This window comes from Phyllobates terribilis, unplaced genomic scaffold (assembly GCF_046119375.1).
Source record: "Phyllobates terribilis strain yellow unplaced genomic scaffold, ASM4611937v1 Scaffold_3__8_contigs__length_932513732, whole genome shotgun sequence".
In the NCBI taxonomy this organism is placed as follows: domain Eukaryota; kingdom Metazoa; phylum Chordata; class Amphibia; order Anura; family Dendrobatidae; genus Phyllobates; species Phyllobates terribilis.
Genome location: NW_027362763.1, coordinates 547,145,798 through 547,165,828, shown reverse-complemented (window position 1 = coordinate 547,165,828; position 20,031 = coordinate 547,145,798). Strand labels below are relative to the sequence as shown.

Sequence of the window (20,031 nt, the reverse complement as noted above, 5' to 3'; positions counted from 1 at the left end):
CCATCAGAGTTTGGTCAGAGTTTCATCAGTTTTTTCTCAGATGAAAAAAAAAACCTGATGGAGGTTTCTCAAGCTTCTCCTATCCAACAGTACGTGAAAAATGGACAGCACATGGATGGCAGCCAAGTGCTGTCTAATTTTTTTCAAGGATACATAGACTTGTATTGGCAAGTTTGATCAGATACTCGGATCAAGATCGGACAGGTATCCATGCTTTTGTGCAAGCCACTCAATCCAACGAAAAAAATCAGACATGAACTACCCCATAGACTATCATACATACAAGCAGTATTAGTGAAAAACATGGATAGCAGGAAAAAACAGACACGTGAAGGAACTCTTAAGCTGATGCAATATTTTAGTCATATACAGTGGTGAACAAAAGTTTTGCTTTTTTTTTAAAGTGTGATTACTTCTGTCTGGTTGTTGTGACGCCATTCTCTTCTTAATTTTAGTAAATCAGAAGCAAATGGTTGTCAGCTATAAGGATGAAAATTGTGTTTGACATTCTTTTATCCCTTTTTGTGTTAATTTTCAACATTTGCTGGGGCAAATGCTTTGCATATTTTGTCATGAGTAGTCAAATTTTGCCTAATTTTTTTTTTTATGTGTGTGTTTTTAGGTTAAAATATGGCAAAGCCAAAGTCAAATTTATCACCAGATGTCAGGAAGCTTATTATTCTGAGAGTGAAGTCAGGCAAAAGCCTGGTAGCTATGGAATTCAACTGCTCTCAGAGTCAAGGCTGCTCCCAAGGCTGTTTGCACGTTAATGACCAGGCCAATTTTAACAATTCTGACCAGTGTCACTTTATGAGGTAATAACTCTGGAACGCTTCAACGAATACCACTGATTTTGAGATTGTTTTTTTCGGTACATATTGTACTTCATGATAGTGGTCAATAAGACTAGGGTATATTTGCGAAAAAACTGAAAATTTTTAAAATTGTGCAATTTTTAAACTTTGAATTCTTATGCCCTTAAATCAGAGAGATAAGTCACACAAAATCTAATATATATAATTGTCTTATCCCGTCTGTCTTTCTGTCTGTCCTTCTGTCTAGGAAATCCCGCGTCGCTGATTGGTCCGGCCGTGGCCAATCAGCGACGCAGGATTTCAGAAAAAGATGGCGGCAGATAGCGGCTCATCTGCCGCACGGAGGTCAGCGGCGATGCAGCCGGGAGATGACTGGCGCCAGCTCGCAGCAGAACTACCCCGACCAGCAGCGCCGCTGACCTCCATGCGGCTACCGTTGTTAGATCAGCGATATTGGCGCCAAATTTAAACACCGCTGTGCAGATTGGTCGCGACCGCCGGCCGCGACCAATCAGCGATCTTGGCGCCACATTTAAACACCGCTGTGCTGATTGGTCGCGACCGCCTGCCGCGACCAATCAGCGATATTGGCGCCAAATTTAAACACCACTTTGCACAGAGGTCAGCGGCGATGCAGCCGAAGTACCCCGACCGCTGACCTCCATGCAGCTACCGCCGGTCGGGATGCTTCTGCTGCGAGCAGCCGCTCATCTCCTGGCTGCTCGCAGCGGAAGTACCCACACAGGCAGTGCCGCTCCCCGGTCCTCACTAATACGATTCGCTGATTATTGGCGCCAAATTTAAACACCGCTGTGCTGATTGGTCGCGACCGCCGGCCGAAACCAATCAGCGATCTTGGCGCCACATTTAAACACCGCTGTGCTGATTGGTCGCGACCACCGGCCGCGACCAATCAGCGATATTGGCGCCAAATTTAAACACCGCTGTGCAGATTGGTCGCGACCGCCGGCCGAAACCAATCAGCGATCTTGGCGCCACATTTAAACACCGCTGTGCTGATTGGTCGCGACCGCCGGCCGCGACCAATCAGCGATATTGGCGCCAAATTTAAACACCGCTTTGCACAGAGGTCAGCGAAGATGCAGCCGGGAGCTGACCGGCGTTCGGCGTCGCTGACCTCTATGCGGCTACCCTCGGGAGATCAGCAGCTAGGGCCGCTGATCTCCCAACGGCAAGTATCCCGCCGCCGGTCGGGATACTTCTGCTGCGAGCAGCCAGTCATGTCCCGGCTGTTCGCAGTGGAAGTACCTGCACAGACAGCACCGCTCCCCGGTCCTCACTAATACGATTCGCTGATTATTGGCGCCAAATTTAAACACCGCTGTGCTGATTGGTCGCGACCCCCGGCCGCGACCAATCAGCGATATTGGCGCCAAATTTAAACACCGCTTTGCACAGAGGTCAGCGGCGATGCAGCCGAAGTACCCCGACCGCTGACCTCCATGCAGCTACCGCCGGTCGGGATGCTTCTGCTGCCACCGGCCGTGACCAATCAGCAATTTTGGCACCAAATTTAAACACCACTCTGCTAATTGCGCCCGGTGTACCGCATACATATTCTAGAATTCCCGATGCGTTTGAATCGGGCCACCATCTAGTAGTTAATAAATAACATTTCCCACATGTCTACTTTACATCAGCACAATTTTTTAAACAATTTTTTTTTTGTAGGAAGTTGCAAGGGTTAAAAGTTGACCAGTGATTTCTAATTTTTCCAACAAAATTTACAAAACCATTTTTTTAGGGACGACATCACATTTGAAGTGACTTTGAGGGGCCTATATAGCATTAAATACCCAAAAGTGACATCATTCTAAAAACTACACTCCTTAAGTGCTCAAAACCATAATCCTTCAGGTGTTTCACAGGAATTTTTGGAATGTAGAAGAAAAAAATGAACATTTAACTTTTTTTCACAAAAATTTTGCTTTAGACGCAAATTTTTTATTTTCGCAAGGGTACCAGGAAAAAATGGACCCCAAAATGTGTTGGGCAATTTCTCCTGAGTATGTCGATACCCCATATGTGGTGGAAAACCACTGTTTGGGCACACGACAGGGCTCGTGTAATGCACACGCCCGGACTGACTGGCGTGTGCGTGTATATGTAGTGATTACACTGGACCGTACCGGAGAGTGAATGCCTGGAGGGGCGTAACTAAGTATCCACCCGATCCGACCAAGGTCGCACGACGGCATACGACGCCAGTGCACCAAGGAGGGACCGAGCAGAGGGACCAGGTGCTACTCCAGATCAGACCCCGGACACGGCTGTTGACCCACACTGGGGAATACAGGAACAGGCAGGTTAGGCTGGCACACAGACTGGTGGGTACAGGCAGACACGGCAGGTATGCAGACGGGTGGATGCTGGCAAGCACGACTGGTATGCAAACAGGGAGGTACTGGCAGGTACGGCCGGTATGCAGGCAGGTGGATGTTGGTAAGCACGACTGGTATGTAGGCAGGGAGGTACTGGCAGGTGCGACAGGTTGGAGCACAGAGTGGATAGGACCCAGTACAGACTGGGACTCAGGAACAGAACCGCAGATGCGGTGGACAAACACAGCAGAGTGAGGCCGCCCGGAGCGGCGAGCAAGAGCAGAGCAAGACGAGGCCGCCTGGAGCAGCGAGCAAAGGGTCAGAGCAGAGCGAGACTGCCGGAGCAGCGAGCAAAGGGTCAGAGCAGAGCGAGACTGCCGGAGCAGCGAGCAAAGGGTCAGAGCAGAGCGAGACTGCCGGAGCAGCGAGCAAAGGGTCAGAGCAGAGCGAGACTGCCGGAGCAGCGAGCAAAAGGTCAGAGCAGAGCGAGACTGCCGGAGCAGCGAGCAAAGGGTCAGAGCAGAGCGAGACTGCGGGAGCAGCGAGCAAAGGGTCAGAGCAGAGCGAGACTGCCGGAGCAGCGAGCAAAGGGTCAGAGCAGAGCGGAAACCGCAAGAGCGGTGAGCAAAGCAGAGCAGAGCGGAAACCGCAAGAGCGGTGAGTAAAGCAGTACAGGCTAGAACCGCCGGAGCGGTGAACAAGGCAGAGCAGGCTAGAACCGCCGGAGCGGTGAGCAAGGCAGAGCAGGCTAGAACCGCCGGAGCGGTGAGCAAGGCAGAGCAGGCTAGAACCGCCGGAGCGGTGAGCAAGGCAGAGCAGGCAAGAACCGCCGGAGCGGTGAGCAAGGTACAACAGAAGGGACAGGGCTCTGTTCACACGGAACAGGCAGGAAGGGAAAGGCAGAACCAGATACACAATCTATACTTGCAATGAAGTAGCGAGTGAACTCTAAACTCACAAACAGAAGTACAGCGACAACGAGAAGGAGTTAGGTGCAGGTTCAGACTCTGCAGAAAAAGGGAAGGTACGGACATAGAGAAAAACAGGAGACAGGTTAGGAGACAGTTCAGACAGGAACTGTTACTGCGACAAATACAGGAACGAGCCAAGGTAAAGCCAAGTGCTGGTTCAGACAAAGCAGGAGAAAGGGAAGGCACGGACACAGAGAAAAACAGGAAGCAGGTTAGGAGACAGTTCAGACAGGAACTGTTACTGAAGCAAGATATAGAAGCGAGTTTGGGTATGCGGCCCCCAGAGGGCGAGAAGAACAGGCAAAGAGCGTGAACACACGGGCCTGGAAATACAGCCTCCAAGAAAGGCAGCTGGCAAGAGAACACAGACAGGACTCAGTTCAGACACGGGAACTGATACCGCAAGGCAGGAAACATAGACAGGACCTGGCACGTCAGCGACCAGAAGCCAACTGACAGAACACAATGCTCAGGCAAGGATTCCAGGGAGGAGCTTGGTTAAATACCAGGTGACAGACAGCAATAGGCTGAGGACGCATCAGGGGTGTGTCTGCAGCAGCTACAAGAAACAGGAAGTTCGGCGGGCGTCGCCCTAAACAGACAGAGCAAAGCAAAGCAGACAACATGGAAAGAAGCCAAAGTGGTAGTCTGGACTGGAGATCAAGTGTGCGCTCTTGCACAGTGGGAGATGGACCACTATGCAAGGACGCCGCCAGGTATGTAACAGCTCGAAAGGGAAGGAGCACCATTTGACTTTTTGAATGCAAAGCTTTCTGGAAAAATTAGCGGACGCCATGTCACATTTGGAGAGCATGTAAACATGAAAAAACTTCTAAAACTATCAATTTTATTCTGATTCTTTTTAAAAAACACCAAAAAACCCATGTGATGTGCGGGTTAAAAAATTCGTAACTATATCCAAATCTAACCAATATCCCTCAGGGACTATTTTTCAAATAAGAGACAATGGAAATAGATAACCAGATATGGGCCAGTAAAGTCTTATACATGATAAACATTCATACACAATATACGTACGTCTGCCCTATCACAAAACGCCTCAACTGATACTGCCTGTCATGGAGGTTGGCACCCAAGTATACGAGTTTGGCGCCCCCATTCAACGGTGGCTGTCCCTCACTTTCCCTGTTGAGCCCTGATAATGTGGGTTATAAACAGGTAATGAGTGACTGCCTGATCTAATACATTTTTCATGCTGTGCTAATAGATAAATAAAGAGAGTACAACATAATGGCAAACTTATCTCGTATTCTGGAAATCGCCCCAACATGTTTCCCCTTCCTGTAGGTTCATCAGGACGCCAAATGTACAGGACTCCAGAGAGTCATGAGCATAGATGGAGATCAATGAAAGATGTAGCACAGGAGAAATTGTACAACAAATTGTACGGAGCATCTAATGTTAGCCTTGTGAAAAAGCAAAATTTGGGGCTAAAAAACATTTTTGTCAGAAAAATGTAATTTTTTTTTATTTTCACAGCTCAATTTTATAAACTTCTGTGAAGTACTTGGGGGTTCAAGGTGCTCACCACACATCTCGATATGTTCCCTGAAGGATCTAATTTCCAAAATGGTGTCACTTATGGGTGATTTCCTCTGTTTAGGCACATCAGTGGCTCTCAAAACGCTACATGGTGTTTGCTAATTGTTCCAGCAAATTTTGCGTTCAAAAAGTCAATTGGCGCTCCTTCCCTCCCAAGCCCTGCCATGCACCTAAACAAAAGTTTTTCCTCCACATATGGGGTATCATCATGCTCATGAGAAATTGCACAACAAATTTCGGCATCCATTTTTTCCTGTTACCCTTGCGAAAATAAAAAAAATTGGGTCTACAGTCAATATTTTTGTGAAAAAAATGTAAATGTTCATTTTTTTCCACATTCCAAAAATTCCTGTGAAGCACCTGAACAGTTAATAAACTTCTTGAATGTGTTTTTGAGCACCTTGGGGGTGTAGTTTTTTGAATGGTGTCACTTTTGGGTATTTTCTGTCATACAAACCCCTCAAAGTCATTTCAAATGTGATGGGGTCCCTAAAATATGGTTTTGTAAATTTTGTTGGAAAAATGAGAAATTGCTGGTCAACTTTTAACCCTTATAACTTCTTAACAAAAAAAAATGTTTCAAAAATTGTGCTCATATAAAGTAAACATGTGGGAAATGTTATTTATTAACTATTTTGTGCGACATATTTCTCTGATTTAAGGGCATAAGAAATCAAAGTTTGAGACTTGCAAACTTTTTGCCAATTTTTTTTTTTTTCACAAATAAATGCAAGTAATATCGAAGGAATTTTAGCACTATCATGAAGTACAATATGTCACGAAAAAACAATCTCAGAATCAGTGGAGACACCAGGTTCCCACACTTTGCACTCAATGAGGAGTTGTATCAGGTGATTAAATTGAGGGGAGGGGAAATCATGGAGCAGCTGTTGGTTCAAGCTCCCTATCGGCGGAGAGTTTTAGACATGGCCCATTCGCATGTTTTGGGGGGACATTTGAAGTAATCTCAAACAAGGTGAAGAGAATGCTAGACCTCGGCGTGATAAAGGAGTCCAAAAGCGGGTGGTCGAGTCCCATCATCCTCATCCCGACGGTGAGTGGCAGTTTTGTAATGACTACCGCAGGCTGAATGAAGGGTCCAAATTTGACGCATACCCGATGCCCCGCATTGATGAACTCATTGAGCGGCTTGGACCTGCGGGGTACATTACCACCCTCGACCTCACGAAGGGCTACTGTCATGGGTGTGTCAGGGTTGACAAACAGTCATATGGTGTCCGGCTGTAGAAGGTCGCTGTGTTTGTCCTTTCAAACATCTCCCTGATCCTTTTATGATTCCTCTCACTTTAGGACCCAGCGGTGATCCTCACCTTGCTTGGGGATTATACCTTTCCCATTAGGACCCTGAGGTATCCTCACCTTTCTGCTGTTAACCAGTACTACTTCCTTGCTGTGTCCTCAGAGAGTTGTTGGTGATAGCGTGTTCAGGCCTGGGATTCTAGTAGTCAACTAGAATTACCTTGGGGTTCCTTCTTGGATTGTTGCCGTGCTTTCTCCAGTGTCATCTTGGAGCTAAGTTTGTCCCCTGTTTGTTTCCCCTGTGTATGCTTTAGCTTGCAGTGGGGCTGACTTAGTACTCACCCTTCCCGCTCCCTACCTAGGGCCTAGACTTAGGGTCAGCTAGGGCCAGGTTTCCTGCTCGGCGATAGGTGCAGAACCTATTTAGGGTCTATAGGGGAGTCAGGGTTTGTCGTTAGCTCTGTTTAGGGGTCTCCACTCTCCCTTTTCCTAGTTGTAGGGCTACCTCCCCTTCTCCCATAATTATACAGAGCAGCGGGCCAGGCTGTCACAATCCCTGTATACAGAGCAGCGGGCCAGGCAGCCACCATCATTCCCTGTATACAGAGCAGCGGGTCAGGCAGCCACCATCCCTGTATACAGAGCAGCGGGCCAGGCAGCCACCATCATTCCCTGTATACAGAGCAGCGGGTCAGGCAGCCACCATCATTCCGTGTATACAGAGCAGCGGGCCAGGCAGCCACCATCCCTGCATACAGAGCAGCGGGCCAGGCAGCCACCATCCCTGCATACAGAGCAGCGGACCAGGCAGCCACCATCCCTGTATACAGAGTAGTGGGTCAGGCAGCCATCATCCCTGTATACAGAGCAGCGGGCCAGGCAGCCACCATCCCTGCATACAGAGCAGCGGGCCAGGCAGCCACCATCCCTGTATACAGAGCAGCGGGTCAGGCAGCCACCATCCCTGTATACAGAGCAGAGGGTCAGGCAGCCACCATCCCTGTATACAGAGCAGTGGGCCAGGCAGCCACCATCCCTGTATACAGAGCAGCGGCCAGGCAGCCACCATCCCTGTATATGTGTCACCCCAGGCCTGGATGCCACAAATATTAAAGGCTGTGTCTGAGAGCAGGAGGGAGGTTCCCTGGTCAGGGACAATTAGCATACAGCACCTCCTGTCCCAGGCCAGTAGGGGGAGCTGGCTGCCCCTATAAAAGCTGGAACTGAGGGCAGGGTTGGAGAGAACTGGACGACCTAGCTCAGGACTGAGACTAGTCCCAGAGAAGGAGGGACAGTTCAGCTGTAGCCAAGGAGTCCGTGAGGCAGAGGAGAAGCTGCGAGCCAGGGACAGAGGTGACGAGAGCCAGTCCTGGCTGAGAGAACTACACTACCGGACATTGGGGTCCGAGGCTGTCAGGGTTGTAAGCCCAGCAGCAGAGAACCAACCCGCGAGGGATTTCAGGTCCCTTGGCCTAAGAAGCCTGGAGGCTCTGCCACACAGAGGGACCAGTACAGCACGGAGAAGCAAAAGGTACCTAAGGCCCGAGTCGCAAGCCATACAGGTGAAGAACACGGCCAGCTCAGGGACGTGGGCTATTACACCACGAGAAGGGGGATAGTCAGCAAGGGCAGAGAGAGAACGGTAGGCCTTCACACTCACCCTGACCAGTGGGGCAGCAGGTCAGGCAGTCACCATCCCTGTATACAGAGCAGAGGGGCAGGCAGCCACCATCACCAGCTTTGGCGTAGTCGGCAGGATTGTGACCAACCCGCCACAAACGGGTATTGTGTGCCTGAAAAAGACTTTATACTTACCTGAGTGAAGTTTCCCCACCATTTGGGGCCATTTCCCGCCATTCGGAGCCGTTTCCCGCCATCGGGCGCCATCTTCGGGACGCCGCGCGGGAAGAAGAGGGGCGTGGACGTCCAAACCGCGCGAGACCTGAAGCCCCGCCCTACTCACCGACGCGGCGCAAGGTTCTGGAAGGAGAGAGAGCGACGCTGGCGTCACCAGGACGCGACGCAAGGTCCTCGCCCGGAGCAGCACAAGCGGAGCCGCGGCCTACGGAAGAGGATCAACGGAAGGTAGGCCACGGTTAACTAGGGGGGAGGAAGATGTCGGAAGCGGAGGCCCCCTCTACCACCAGCGTGGCTGCAGCAGCGGTGATGCCGTTCTCCATGCCCTACATCCCCGGAGTGGCCTGGCTGCCCCAATACTCAGGGGAATCCCATACATTAACTGACTTTAAGGAAAGACCGCACAGTTTATTTAAAGTTTATCCCCTGACAGAAGAACAGAAAGTAAGCATTCTGACGGGGCAGCTAACCGGTGCAGCCCAGCGGGAAGTGAAATCATGGTCAGATGAGGAGAAAAGGACTGTAAAGGACATTCTGACCTGGCTGCGGGGTACCTTTGACACCTGTACCTCAGCAGAAATCAAAATGCGGTTCTATGGCTGTAAGCAGCGAGCCCAAGATAGTATCAGAGACTATGCTTTGAACCTGCAAGAAGCTCTGGGAGCAATCAAACAAGCTGACCCTGGCAGCGTGCAGGATACCGATAAACTGTTGACTGATCAGTTCATAGAAGGTCTGCTGTCCAGCGCCCACAGAACCCAGCTGCGCCTCATGGCCCTACAGAACCCCGATTTGACTTTTGCACAATTCAAGGATAGGGCCATCTGGGTGCTCCGAGAACCCGCACCAGGTGGCGCTGTAGCTTCCCGGCGCCCTGCCATCACTTACCACCAGGAGGCGGCGCCCTATCCCGTGGACCTTGTGGGGGCTGATGCGCAGGCCCTAAATCCCGCCTGCAAACCTGCACCATCAGGTCCAAGAACTAACAAAGAGTGTTGCTGCATTGACCAGGACAGTACAGTCGTTACAGATGGACCCGTCAGGACCAATCAAGCTGGCTTCAAGTCCGGAGGATGTCCCGTGGCGTCGACGGAGGAGGATCCCGTCGTTCCGAGGGAGGCCTGCCGATCATTACACTGAGGATGGACAGCCGATTTGCCGCCGTTGCAGCCAGCCGGGACACGTAGCCAAGTACTGTACTTTAAATGGGTCTGACCTGGGGCAGAGGGCCAACCCTCAGGCATAAGGTCATCAGGCCCGTCTAATTGGCGTGATAAGTATGTAGGGGGACGCCCGGTTTTACCCGTAGTGCTGGACGGTATCCCCATGAGTGCACTGCGGGACACCGGGTCCCAAGTGACTACCATCCCCTATGTACTTTTCAAGCAGTACTGGAGTGACACTGACATAACCCGCTATCCAGACAGTGACTTGAGCATCATCGCCAGCAATGGCCAGCCCGTGCCGCAGGTGGGGCTCAGAGAGATGACCATTAAGATTGGTAAAGTTGAACTGCTGGCACAGGGAGTGATCATTGTGGACATTGACCGTTGAGAAAGTCACCCTAAAATAACCTTGGGTACTAACGTGATTGAAAATTGTCTTTCAGAAGTGATTGTAATTTTGCAGCGGGTGGCGATGAATGCGAGCTCCAGCCAACAGAGGGTCCTCCAGAAGGAGATAAGAGCCTTGATGAGACGGCAACAGGTAGAACTGTCTGGTGGTGAGATCGGTAGCGTGAGGATGAGCGACCCGTTCCCCTTTGCCATGCCTCCCAAAAGTGAAATGATGATCTGGTGTCGGACTGCAATCGGGTTAAGAGGGAGAGACTACCAAGCCATGGTAGAACCCGTGTACTCAGACAGCAGGCCCACCATTTTGACAGCCGGGGGGTGGATGATGTCCGCCATGGAAGGGTGCCCATCTGGATCTTAAACATTGGGGAAAGGGAAGTACACTTGCCCCGGTACGCTACATTAGCCAAATTGTTTGCTGTCGAACACAATGCTCTCAGGGTCGTGGAACCCTTGTCTCCATCTCCACCGGTGGAGGATAATGGCTACCAGAAACACAAGGAGGACTGGTGCCAGAAACTCCACGTGGGTGCTGACTCCACTCCCTCGCACCAAAAACAAGGAGTCTACCGGGTGGTTCAGGAGTACGAGAGAATCTTTAGTAAGCACCCGATAGACTTCGGCAGGGTGAAAGGGGTAGAACACCAGATCCCCACGGGGAGCCACCCACCAATAAAAGAGAGACACAGACCTGTACCCCCTGCACATTATCAGAACGCAAAGGGCATGCTGAGAGAAATGAAAGAAGCCGGGGTCATTAGAGACAGCTGTAGCCCCTGGGCAGCCCCCTTGGTTCTGGTAAAAAAGAAAGACGGTACCATGAGAATGTGCGTGGACTATAGACAAATCAATCGTATCACCCATAAAGACGCGTACCCGTTACCTAGGATAGAGGAGTCTTTAGCAGCACTAAAATCAGCTAACTTCTTCTCTACTTTGGATCTTACTAGCGGGTACTGGCAGGTTCCTGTGGCAGAGGCTGACAAGGAGAAGACCGCCTTCACCACCCCGATGGGATTGAGTGAATTCAACTGTATGCCATTCGGGCTCTGCAATGCACCCGGGACCTTCCAGAGGCTGATGGAATGCTGTCTAGGGCACCGAAACTTCGAGACGGTCCTACTTTACCTGGACGACGTGATTGTCTATTCGGAGACTTACGAGGACCATCTAAAGCACCTGGCCGAGGTGTTCGAAACCCTGGCAGGCTATGGCCTGAAAGTGAAGCCCTCAAAGTGTCACCTGCTAAAACCGAAGGTACAGTACCTAGGGCACGTGGTGAGTGCTGAGTGAGTAGCCCCCGACCCCGACAAGGTTACAGCCATCAAGAGCTGGCCAAGCCCCTCTAACATCAAAGAAGTGAGGCAATTCCTCGGGTTGGTAGGCTACTACCGAAGGTTCATCCCCGGGTTCACTAAGATGGCAGCTCCAATGCAGGACCTCCTGATAGGTCAGTCTAAATCCAGAAGTCACAAGCCACCCTTCAAGTGGGACAAGCCGGAAGAGGAGTCCTTCCGCCAGTTGAAGATGGCCCTCACGGGGGATGAGATCCTGGCCTACCCCGATTATGGCCAGCCTTTTATCCTCCACACAGACGCCAGTAATGTGGGGCTAGGAGCCGTACTGTCCCAAAACCAACAGGGCAGAGAAAGGGTGATCGCGTACGCCAGCCGGAAGCTGAGGCCCACTGAAAGGAACCCGGAGAATTACAGCTCCTTCAAGCTAGAATTCTTGGCAGTGGTGTGGGCCATCACAGAATGGTTTAAACATTACCTGGCCTCCGCAAAGTTCACTGTGTACACGGACAACAACCCGTTGACACACCTGGATAACGCAAGACTAGGTGCCCTAGAACAGCGGTGGATGGCCCGGCTATCAAATTATGACTTCACAATCAAATACCGGGCAGGCAGAACCAACGCCAACGCAGATGCCCTATCAAGAATGCCCCACCTACCCGAAGGAGAAGAAGACTCGGAAGAGCTGGAGGAAGTAGAGCTCCCTGCGTTCCACCGATATGGGGCCACTCAGTATTCTCACCGGGTAAGAGACAAAGACCTAACCACCGTCATGTTCAACCCCTTACCTCACCACGGCTGGGCTGAAACGCAAGATAGCGACCCTTCAATTCGCCTGGTGAAAGACATGTTAAACCAGGCAGACACTCGCCCTGGCACGGACGCTCCAGAGGAAGCCAAGCAGTTATGGAAGGAGAAAAGCAGGCTATTCCTCTACGAAGGTAAGCTGTGCAGAAGGCTTGTCAACCACCGGACGCACGAGCTGACCTGGCAGGTAGTGGTCCCGAGACGGGATGCAGCAATGGTCCTGGAGGCCTACCATGACAGAGCGGGACACTTCGGGTGGAAGAAACTGGAGTTCCTACTGAGAGAGCGGTTCTACTGGATCGGTATGAGAGGGGCCATAGAGAAGTGGTGCAGGGACTGCGGCCCATGTCACCTCAGAAGGAACGACCGTACCAGCCAGAAGACACCCTTGAGGCCCATCGTCACCAGGCAGCCTCTTGAGCTGGTAGCTCTGGACCATGTGAAGTTGGCTCCAAGCCGGTCCGGCTACATCTATGCCCTCACCATTGTGGACCATTACTCCCGGTTCTTGGTGGTGGTCCCGGTTAAAGACTTGACAGCCCAAACAGCGGCCAGAGCCTTTCAACAACACTTCTGCCGTCCACACTTGTATCCGGAAAGGTCTTGACAGATCAAGGTCCAGCGTTTGAGGCGGAAGTCTTCCAGGAGTTCTGCAACCTCTACGGCTGTAGGAAGATTCGGACAACGCCTTACCACCCGCAAACCAACGGGCTTTGTGAGAAAATGAATAATATCGTCATTGATCTCCTCAAGACGTTGCCCCTGGAGGAACGCAGCCTGTGGCCGGAGAAGCTGCCAGACCTGATAGACTTGTACAACCATATCCCGGTGAATGCTACCAACAGCACCCCGGCTTACCTGATGCGAGCAAGACCAGGTAAGCAGCGTATGGACCTGGAGATGGGAGTCCTGACACCCGAGGACACCTCCCCAGATGCGGACTGGGATACGGAACGGCGGCTACAGTACAAGAAGGTACAGGAGAGTGTGGAGAGGAGTCTGGCTCAAGCGAGAGAAAAACAAGAGAGGCTCTTCAACCAACACGCCCCTGCTGGTCCCCTGGAACCTGGTGAGCAGGTCCTGAAGCGGAAGAGAAAGCTTCACAAGCTAGATGACCAGTACTGCCATCCAACCACGACAACCCGAAGGTATGTGTAATTACCAAGGATGGAGGAGAAACCACTAGCACTGTATCCAGAGACCACCTAAAACGATGCCCCGAGCAACTGCAGAGTCCAAGTGAAGATCAAGATGACCTTGAGCCCGCAGTGGACAAGGAGGAAATGGTCAGCACCGTTCTCGGAGACTTCCCCCGGTCCTGGACTCGGATAAACGATGCCATAGTGGTACCCGTCCTACACTTCCTTCAACCTACCCAGCAGGAGCCTACAGGAGAGCAGGAAGAACAAGAAGAACAAGCAGCTCCGGAGGCAGAAGAACCCATGCCAGCAGCCCAGGAGAGTCAACCCTCTGCTGACAGTGAGCCTGCCATGCCTGCGGTAAGCCAAAGGACCCGCAGACAGCTGCCTGCCCTGCCTGTAAACCCAGCTGGTAGCTGTACCCTAAATGCTAGTGGGGAAAGCCAGGTTAGACCACCACCAGACAGTGGGTTACGGAGGTCAACCCGGAGCACTAGGGGTCAAATACCAGCTCGCTGGAAGATCTAAATGCACAGTGTATATATTTAATGTTTTATGTTTGTACCCTGGTTATTAATAATGTTTTTCCAGTTTCCCTAGATACAGTGGACTGACAGGTTATGGACGGTGAATAACCGGAACTACCATGTAGATAGTTGCACTTGGTGCCCTCTTTCGAAGACGACCACGTAAGAAAAACCTGTTCGGCGTGGCCCTCTTGTGGTCCAAAGTAGGTAGCTCAGCCTTGCCGCCACGCCCAAAGCCAGGAACTTGGGGTTTATAGGGACAGGTCCCCACATTGTGGAAAACTTCACCTAGTTGGGTGATATGGACACCCGGTCACTGAAGCGCCGTGACCTTAAGGACAAAATGTACTTGTATATATGTTATGTTATTGTTTATACCCTGTATTTGTGTTTCCTGTTTAGTCCCGGAGTACTAAATTTTACTAGGGGGGAATGTGTCACCCCAGGCCTGAATGCCACAAATATTAAAGGCTGTGTCTGAGAGCAGGAGGGAGGTTCCCTGGTCAGGGACAATTAGCATACAGCACCTCCTGTCCCAGGCCAGTAGGGGGAGCTGGCTGCCCCTATAAAAGCTGGAACTGAGGGCAGGGTTGGAGAGAACTGAGACTAGTCCCAGAGAAGGAGGGACAGTTCAGCTGTAGCCAAGGAGTCCGTGAGGCAGAGGAGAAGCTGCGAGCCAGGGACAGAGGCGACGAGAGCCGGTCCTGGCTGAGAGAACTACACTACCGGACATTGGGGTCCGAGGCTGTCAGGGTTGTAAGCCCAGCAGCAGAGAACCAACCTGCAGGGGATTTCAGGTCCCTTGGCCTAAGAAGCCTGGAGCCTCCGCCACAGAGAGGGACCAGTACAGCACAGAGAAGCAAAAGGTACCTAAGGCCCGAGTCGCAAGCCATACAGGCGAAGTACACGGCCAGCTCAGGGACGTGGGCTATTATACCACGAAAAGGGGGATAGTCAGCAAGGGCAGAGAGAACGGTAGGCCTTCAGACTCACCCTAACCAGTGCGGCTCGCCCGAATGCTCTCAGATACCCAGGCCCACTCCTAACTGGTACTCCTGTTGGGTCAGTAGTAATACCTACAATAAAGACCCTGGACTGTTTGAAGCGGACTCTGAACTTTTATTGCTGCGGCCTGCACTATCACCCCCAGCATTCACATACGCTGACCTGAGGCTACACTCTTCCCATGGGGAGTTATCCGACCCCTGTGCCGCACACCAACATCAGCCTCAGCGGTCTGCCTTGCAGCGGCGGTCATCCCTGACCGCAATCCACGGGTGGCGTAGTCGGACATTCATAACTCTACAAATAGACTGCCACAGCATTTGGTCTGACCACCCTGAGCCATGGAATCGGGTTGCCACTACTACCCCCATCATCGCATAGAAGCCTAGGTCCAGGTACCCCACGGCCCAGGGGGCGAGTTATATACTGAGCAGCGGGCCAGGCAGCCACCATCCCTGTATCCTGAGCAGCGGGCCAAGCAGCCACCATCCCTGTATACAGAGCAGCGGGACAGGCTGTCACCATCCCTGTATACAGAGCAGCGGGCCAGGCTGCCACCATCCCTGTATACAGAGCAGCTGGCCAGGCTGCCACCATCCCTGTATACAGAGCAGCGGGCCAGGCTATCACCATCCCTGTATACAGAGCAGCGGGCCAGGCGGTCACCATCCCTGTATACAGAGCAGCGGGCCAGGCGGCCACCATCCCTGTATACAGAGCAGCGGGCCAGGCGGCCACCATCCCTGTATACAGAGCAGCGGGCCAGGCGGCCACCATCCCTGTATACAGAGCAGCGGGCCAGGCGGCCACCATCCCTGTATACAGAGCAGCGGGCCAGGCAGCCATCATCCCTGTATACAGAGCAGCGGGCCAGGCAGCCACCATCCCTGTATACAGAGCAGCTGGCCAGGCAGCCACCATCCCTGTATACAGAGCAGCGGGCCAGGCGGCCACCATCCCTGTATACAGAGCAGCGGGCCAGGCGGCCACCATCCCTGTATACAGAGCAGCGGGCCAGGCGGCCACCATCCCTGTATACAGAGCAGCGGGCCAGGCGGCCACCATCCCTGTATACAGAGCAGCGGGCCAGGCGGTCACCATCCCTGTATACAGAGCAGCGGGCCAGGCTGTCACCATCCCTGTATACAGAGCAGCGGGCCAGGCGGTCACCATCCCTGTATACAGAGCAGCGGGCCAGGCGGTCACCATCCCTGTATACAGAGCAGCGGGCCAGGCGGCCACCATCCCTGTATACAGAGCAGCGGGCCAGGCGGCCACCATCCCTGTATACAGAGCAGCGGGCCAGGCGGCCACCATCCCTGTATACAGAGCAGCGGGCCAGGCTGTCACCATCCTTGTATACAGAGCAGCCAGGATGACGTCTGCCCTCCCCAGCTGGATGACGTCTGCCCTCCCCAGCAGGATGACGTCACTGGCGCTGTCCCTCCTCCGGTGCTGATCGCAGTGTCCTCCTCACACCTGGCTCTGGCACACCTCCCATCACCCCCAGCTGATCCGCTGCTGCCATGCTCCGGCCTCGGGCTGCTGCCTGCTGCCCGCTCTCCCACCCTGCGGCACAATGACACTGCCAGGCTGCGCACCGTACTGAGCTGCCGGGGCCCAGGACTCACCATGATCTACCCCTTCCCCGCCCATGGCGACCCGGGGCTGGGTGTGCGGCCGGTGGTCTGCCTTAGCCTACTCACACTGCTGCTGTGCTCCGATATGGGGGGCTGCCGGAGGGTCTCCTCGGGCTCCCCTGCACCCCAGCTGACGGACCTCAGGTCCCAGATCTCCGGGGTGGAGGAGCTGCTGGAAGAGTTCCGCAAACAGCTGCAGCAGCAGAGACAGCCGCCGGAGCCGGGGCAGGAGGCGGAGGACTGGCACCGGCACCGGCCGCACGGCAATGGCCGGGAGGCGGAGGAGGAGGCGGCCATGCAGGAGCAGCTGCAGGAGGTGGCCGTCCGGCCCTCCGGAGACACCGGCGAGGATGTGTGCAACTTCAACCGGCTGGAGGACTACATCATCCGCACCAAGGACTCGCTGGAGGCCGGAGCTACCTTCCTGCAGGCCCCGGGCGAGGTGTACAGCTGGAAGCAATGCCTGCAGGTGTGCTGCTCCCTGCCCCGGTGCTCGGCCGCGGTGGCGGAGAGGTCCGGCCGGGGCTTCAGCTGCTTCCTCTTCGACTGCAGCCACCGCGGGCACAGTGTGTGCCAGTTCTCTCCGCACAGGGACTACGCCAGCTTCACCCTCACGGGCCGCAATGCTTCCTGGGCCTCTCCGGGCACTGTGACCAGCAGCCTGGGTAAGATGTTCAAGGTAGACCCTTCCCCAATCCCAGGACCCCTCTACCAATTCGTCAACACCTCCTGTCATTCAGTGAGCAAACTGTCCACAGAATTTACTAAATGTTCATGTTACTTGCCCACCCAGGTGCCCAGTCACCCAGGTGCCCAGTCACCCACCCACCCAGGTGCCCAGTCACCCACCAACCCAGGTGCCCAGTCATCCACCTATGCAGGTGCCCAGTCATTTACCTCTCCAGGTGCCCAGTCATCCACCTCTCCAGGTGCCCAGTCACCCACCTCTCCAGGTGCCCAGTCATCCACCTCTCCAGGTGCCCAGTCACCCACCTCTCCAGGTGCCCAGTCATCCACCTCTCCAGGTGCCCAGTCATCCACCTCTCCAGGTGCCCAGTCATCCACCTATCCAGGTGCCCAGTCATTCACCTCTCCAGGTGCCCAGCCATCCACCTATCCAGGTGCCCAGTCATCCACCTATTCAGGTGCCCTGTCAGCCACCCACCTGGGTGCCCTGTCACCTCCCCTATCCAGGTGCCCTGTCAGCCACCCACCCGGGTGCCCTGTCAGCCACCCACCCGGGTGCCCTGTCACCCCCCCCTATCCAGGTGCCCTGTCAGCCACCCACCCGGGTGCCCTGTCACCACCCCCTATTCAGGTGCCCTGTCAGCCACCCACCCGGGTGCCCTGTCACCCCCCCCTATCCAGGTGCCCTGTCACCCACCTTGCAGTTATGTTCCAGTTGGGTATCTTATCCAAATCAATGACTGTAGGTTATCAGCAAAGGTAGGTGGTTCCTGGACCCTCATATGCCATTAGATGAAGGGATGGCTTGTACATTGCAGTATATGGGCCCTTTGCAGTCCAGTAATGTCCTCCTCCATGTGTTGGTAAGAGATGCTTGCTGCTATGGAGGTGGAGGTGGGTCCCTTACCTCTTGGGCTTGCACCAATAGTATGTATGTCCACCACTGATTAAGGGTACAGTGTCACTGATGCCAAAGCTCCTATTCATAAATGCCTTCATTGTTACACTCATAGCTGTTTTTCTTTATTTTTACTTATATACATGTATTTTTGGTTACAAATTATTTTTGCATTTGGGTTTCAGTAAAATTGTTCCACCATTTACCTTTCATAGCCTCCTCATAGACTTGTCAAGGTGGGGACCTGTTTCTGTGATGGTGAGGTATCTGTTTTATCAACCAATGAATCAAAATGACACTTTATTGTATACATAATTATGGCTGAGCCGTTTTCAGTTGGTGCTAAACGCACAATTTGGACTAAACGTATGTGAATCAAGGCAACTCGTTTCTGAATGTGTAGAGGAAAGTATTTCCAGATCAGCAAATGTTTTTACAGGAAAGAGAGCTAACTTAATATTAACCTTGACCAAGACAAATTTAGCTTCAAGGGTTCGTCCAATTTCAAGGGTCCTGCACTCCCCAGGAAACAGAGCCACATTTGTCCATAGGCCATAATTGGTATTGCAGTTTAGCCCTATTTGCTTGATTTTAGACACCTGTCATCTAGGAGTGCGGCTGAAGTGTGCAAGACCACAATTTAGAATGTGCTCCCACATGATTTTGGCCACGTTATGTATTTGGCCTGAAAGAACAATTGAGTATAATCACAGTGGAGCTGATCAATCAAACTGTTATCGTTTTTTGGGGTAAAACACCTTAAAAAGTAGCAAAATTTTTGCACAATACAAAGTGTTCACACCAGTCCCGACTAGCTCTTGGGCAGGATGAGGCGTGGTAGTGCCCATCCTCCAAAATTATTAATAATTAAACCTCTACTTATGCCAGAAATGTTACTCCAGTCCCTGCTTAAGGTAACATTTCTGGCAAGGTGCATGGAGGTGCACACCACCCCATCTCATAATTTAAACAGTCCATCCTAGTTACATGTCAGGGTGGGTTAAAGTCTGAAGAAACAATGCACCCGAGACCTGTGTCTCAACTGACAGAAAATGTATTGTAAGCACACATACATCTGTGAAATGAGAAGTGTGTGATAGGAGAACAAATCTCACTGACTGAGCACAAAGGATTTTTTTCTCCAGTCTTATTAATTTTTATTCAGTCAGCCCATGAGAAGATTTATTTCTTCTCCCGTCACACACATCTCCGGCAGCTCTGGTATGTGCACTCATGATACAGCTCCTGTCAGTTGAGACACAGGTCTTGGGATCAGTGTTTCTCCAGACTCCAGCCCATCCTGACACGTGACTAGGATGGGCTGCCATTTAAATTACTTGACTGTGCCATTTTATTACATTTTTGGAGAACCCTTTTAGTACATTAGAGTTCTCTGTATGTTCTCTCACACTGGATGATCATGTTGGCCGGGTTACCGTGAGCCCACCCTCCACCTATACCGTGCTGGTGCCCCTTTAATTAGCTAATCTACTATAAGCATCACACATAAATGCCATAACAACAAAGAAAATCTTTGTGAAATAACCCAAAAAAGTGATTAAGTGAAGTGCTAGAGTTTAACTATGGCTAGATTGTCAAGATTCATCTTCTAGGTTTATACTCATTTTTCCAGAAATACACCTGAGGG

The 20,031-nt window shown here is 52.3% G+C and overlaps 1 protein-coding gene across 1 annotated transcript in view; it reads left to right on the top strand.

Moving 5' to 3' along the window:
* The first annotated feature begins 16,565 nt into the window (after positions 1–16,565).
* Positions 16,566–20,031, top strand: part of LRP11 (LDL receptor related protein 11) — a 57,369-nt gene continuing 53,903 nt past the window's right edge. Inside the window, exon 1 of the mRNA XM_073671352.1 lies at positions 16,566–17,463. Coding sequence (XP_073527453.1) covers positions 16,791–17,463 — 673 coding nt within the window. The 5' untranslated portion in view covers positions 16,566–16,790. The remainder of the gene's footprint in view (positions 17,464–20,031) is intronic.